Genomic DNA, 3,635 nt, shown 5'->3' with positions numbered 1-3,635 from the left:
GGGCTTGATACGGTCACGTGGTAGGGGAGATGGTCATGCGTTTGGGGAGCTCATGGCCCTTCAATGGCATAGGCCCAAACGACGTAGGCCCACGCGCAGCCCCATGTGCCAGTCCTCATCGACTGTCGACACGTTACGTCCTTCCCTCCTCTTCGACACGTGGGAATCACACCTCGTTGGGGTGTGGAATCTTCACTTCGTCCCTCCCGCATATGAACCAAAACGAGTAAGGAACCCATCTCAATCCCTCTCTCTCTCTCTCTCTCTCTCTCTCTGGTTCCTCAATCCCTCTCTCTCTCTCTCTCTCTCTCTCTCTCTCTCTCTCTCTCTCTCTCTCTCTCTCTCTCTCTCTCTCTCTCTCCCTCTCAAAAAAAAAAAAAAAAAAAAACCATGCCTCAGGCCTTGCTTCGTCTCTGTAACAACCCACCATGCAAATTCCAGGCGCCTGAATGCAGACTTCAGGCACCCAAATGCAAAATTCTCGTAAACCCATTTGAGAAGACGATCCAAAGAGATTTATGGAAGCAGCTACATCTCCGTCGGTCTGACGCTCTGCCGCCTTCACCATATTTAACTCCATTGCCTCTATCGTCTCCTTCGACGCCATCCAATCCTCATATGAACCTGCTCCAGAGAATCGCTGCGTCGGCCTTAGACGCCGTCGAAGACGCCCTGATCGTGAAATTGGAGAAGCAGCACCCGCTTCCGAAGACGGTGGACCCCGCAATACAGATCGCCGGTAATTTTTCTCCGGTGCCAGAGTCGCCTGTCAAGCACAACCTCGAAGTCGTGAACCGTATACCACCGGGCTTGCGCGGCGTGTACGTGCGCAACGGCGCCAACCCCATGTTCACTCCCGCCGGTGGGCACCACCTCTTCGACGGTGATGGCATGATACACGCTGTCAGCTTGAACGGCTCCGATGAGGCCAGTTATAGCTGCCGCTTCACACGCACGAACCGCCTCGTGCATGAAGAGGCAATGGGGCGGGCCGTCTTCCCGAAGCCGATCGGGGAGTTGCATGGCCACTCCGGAATTGCGCGGCTCGCACTGTTTTACGCACGTGCAGCGGCGGGTCTCGTCGATGTCCGCCACGGCACGGGTGTGGCGAATGCGGGCCTCGTCTACTTCAACGGCCGGCTCTTCGCCATGTCCGAGGACGACCTCCCTTACCATGTCCAGATCACTCCCAGTCGCGACCTCAAGACAGCTGGACGGTTCGATTTCTCTGGCCAGCTCAAATCACCAATGATCGCCCACCCGAAGGTGGACCCGACGACGAACGAGCTATTCGCTTTGAGCTACGACGTGGTGAAGAGCCCTTATCTCAAGTACTTCTCATTCGATAGCCGTGGGAGGAAATCCCCTGACGTGGCCATCTCTCTCCATCAACCGACGATGATCCACGACTTCGCCATTACAGAGAATTCAGTGGTTATACCCGACCATCAGGTAGTATTCAAGCTCTCGGAGATGATCCGAGGCGGTTCGCCGGTGATGTATGATCCGAAAAAGATGTCCCGGTTCGGCGTCTTGCCGAAGTACGACGTCAACGAATCGAGAATGCGGTGGGTCGACGTTCCGGACTGCTTCTGCTTCCACCTCTGGAATGCATGGGAGGAGTTCGCAAGCAATGGCGACGAAGTGGTAGTCGTGATCGGCTCGTGCATGTCGCCGCCCGACTCTATCTTCTCCGAATCGGACGAGCCGCTGAAGAGCGTCTTGTCCGAAATCCAACTCAACCTAACCACAGGCGAGTCGAGCAGGAGGGAGATTGTGTCGGAGATGAACTTGGAAGCCGGGCAGGTGAACAAGACCTTCCTGGGTCGGAAGACTCGGTTCGCATTCCTCGCCATTGCTGAGCCATGGCCGAGGTGTTCTGGAATGGCTAAAGTCGATCTTAGCACAGGAGAAGTGACCAAGTTCATGTACGGAGATGGGCGTTACGGAGGTGAGCCGACCTTCGTGCCGGCCGAGTCGGGCGTGGAAGACGAAGGGTACGTGCTGAGTTTCATGCATGATGAAAACTCGGACGAGTCAGAACTCGTTATCGTGAATGGGAGGAGCATGGAGAAAGAAGCGGCAGTGAAGCTGCCTACTAGGGTGCCGTACGGTTTTCATGGGACATTCGTGAGCGCTGAGAACCTAGGGAGGCAGAAGTTTGGACGTTAGGCATGAAAATTGAGAAAATTACAGTTTTCTTTCTTTTCTTTTAGTTTCGTTTGTGGAAACCGGGAGAGATGGAAGGTCCCTTTGGTAATTTTTGTATAAATTGTGAAAATTTAAATAGATATACATAACGTATATTGAGAAGTTTGATTGAGTTCCGAGTCGGAAGACTCGTTAACCAGAGGTCGTTTCTAGTTTTAGAGGGCTGGCCCACCCAAAAGAAAACGTGCATGGGTTGCGTAGGACTGGTCTACAAAAGTAACCCTTGGTTCTCGCAAGGTGGGACCCAACTGAGGAAAAGGGTGCAGAATAGCCAAAAAGCGCTTTGGATGTGTTTGTCTTTTCTTGTCGCTTCCTTGCTGCGGGAAACGGATTGGCTACTCCCCCTGCCACCAGCCCCGTGGCTGGTGTTCGGCGCTCTGTGGGCCACACCATGATGTATGTATTTCATCCATTCCGTTAATCTATTTTTAAAGATCATTTTAATGCTTTATCCCAAAAGTTATAGGGATATAAACCTCAGTGGACCACACCACAGGAAAATAAATAGTGATTGGATATCCATCATTTAAATGGCCTTAAGGCCCACTGTACTGTTTATTTGACATCCAATATGTTGATTAGGTCATACAGACCCAGATGAATGGAAAAAACAAATATCAGCTTGATCCAAAACTTTTATGGCCCCTAATAAGTTTTTAATGGTCGACATTCATCCAAAAACATTTTCTGTAATGTGGTCCACTTGAGATGGGGATATCCCTCTTTGTTTGTGGGATATACCTCTTTGTTTGTCTCATACCAAAAAATGATCTAAGAAACATATACGGACGGCATGGACGAAACACATACATCATGGGTGGGGCCCACAGAGCACCGACCACCAGCCAATGGCTGGTGGCAGGGGGAGTAGCCAATCCGTTTCCGCTTGGTTGGTCCTTTAATCTGCCACGTAAGAGGGGTAGTTGTGAAAAGTGCTCAGTGGGTGTCATCCTCACCTTGTGGAGCCCACCTTGATGATTTTTTTTTTTATATCCACGCTGTCCATCAATTTTTCCAAAACATTATAGGACATGGTCCCAAAATTCAAGCAGATCCAAATCTCAGGTAGGCCACACAACTGAAAACGCTGTGAATGACCGTTGAAAGCTTTATGTAAGCCACAAAAGTTTTGGATCAAGCTTATCTTTTCATTTACCCCTCATCCTGGTCTGGTTGACCGATGGAAAATACACATTACGGATATTCTTACGGTAGAACTTGGAAGTTTTTAATGGTGGACGTTCAATCACCACTGTTTCCCATGGTATGGTCCACAAGGGATTTGGATCTGCTTAATGTTTGTAACTAAAATGGGCTTGGGAAAATCAGATGGACGGCGTGGATGTACAACACATCATAGAGGTGGGCCCCATGGCAAGGGTAACACTCACTAACGTGTTACGCGGGTAACACTTAATCCACTC

At 50.4% G+C, this 3,635-nt stretch overlaps 1 protein-coding gene across 1 annotated transcript; it reads left to right on the top strand.

The window, feature by feature from the left end:
- The first annotated feature begins 388 nt into the window (after positions 1 to 388).
- Positions 389 to 2,313, top strand: LOC131240697 (9-cis-epoxycarotenoid dioxygenase NCED3, chloroplastic-like). The gene has a single exon (XM_058239113.1). It carries the CDS (start codon positions 391 to 393, stop codon positions 2,170 to 2,172), a length of 1,782 nt encoding a protein of 593 aa, XP_058095096.1. The 5' UTR covers positions 389 to 390; the 3' UTR covers positions 2,173 to 2,313.
- The last annotated feature ends 1,322 nt before the right edge of the window (positions 2,314 to 3,635 follow it).

The sequence above is a fragment of the Magnolia sinica genome, chromosome 3 (assembly GCF_029962835.1).
Source record: "Magnolia sinica isolate HGM2019 chromosome 3, MsV1, whole genome shotgun sequence".
NCBI lineage: Eukaryota > Viridiplantae > Streptophyta > Magnoliopsida > Magnoliales > Magnoliaceae > Magnolia > Magnolia sinica.
The sequence above is the reverse complement of the archived record's forward strand: the minus strand, read 5'-3'. Positions and strand labels throughout refer to the sequence as shown.

Coding starts and splice junctions, on each gene's coding strand:
- LOC131240697 (XM_058239113.1), top strand. CDS start 391: ATGCCTCAGGCCTTGCTTCGTCTCTGTAACAACCCACCATGCAAATTC.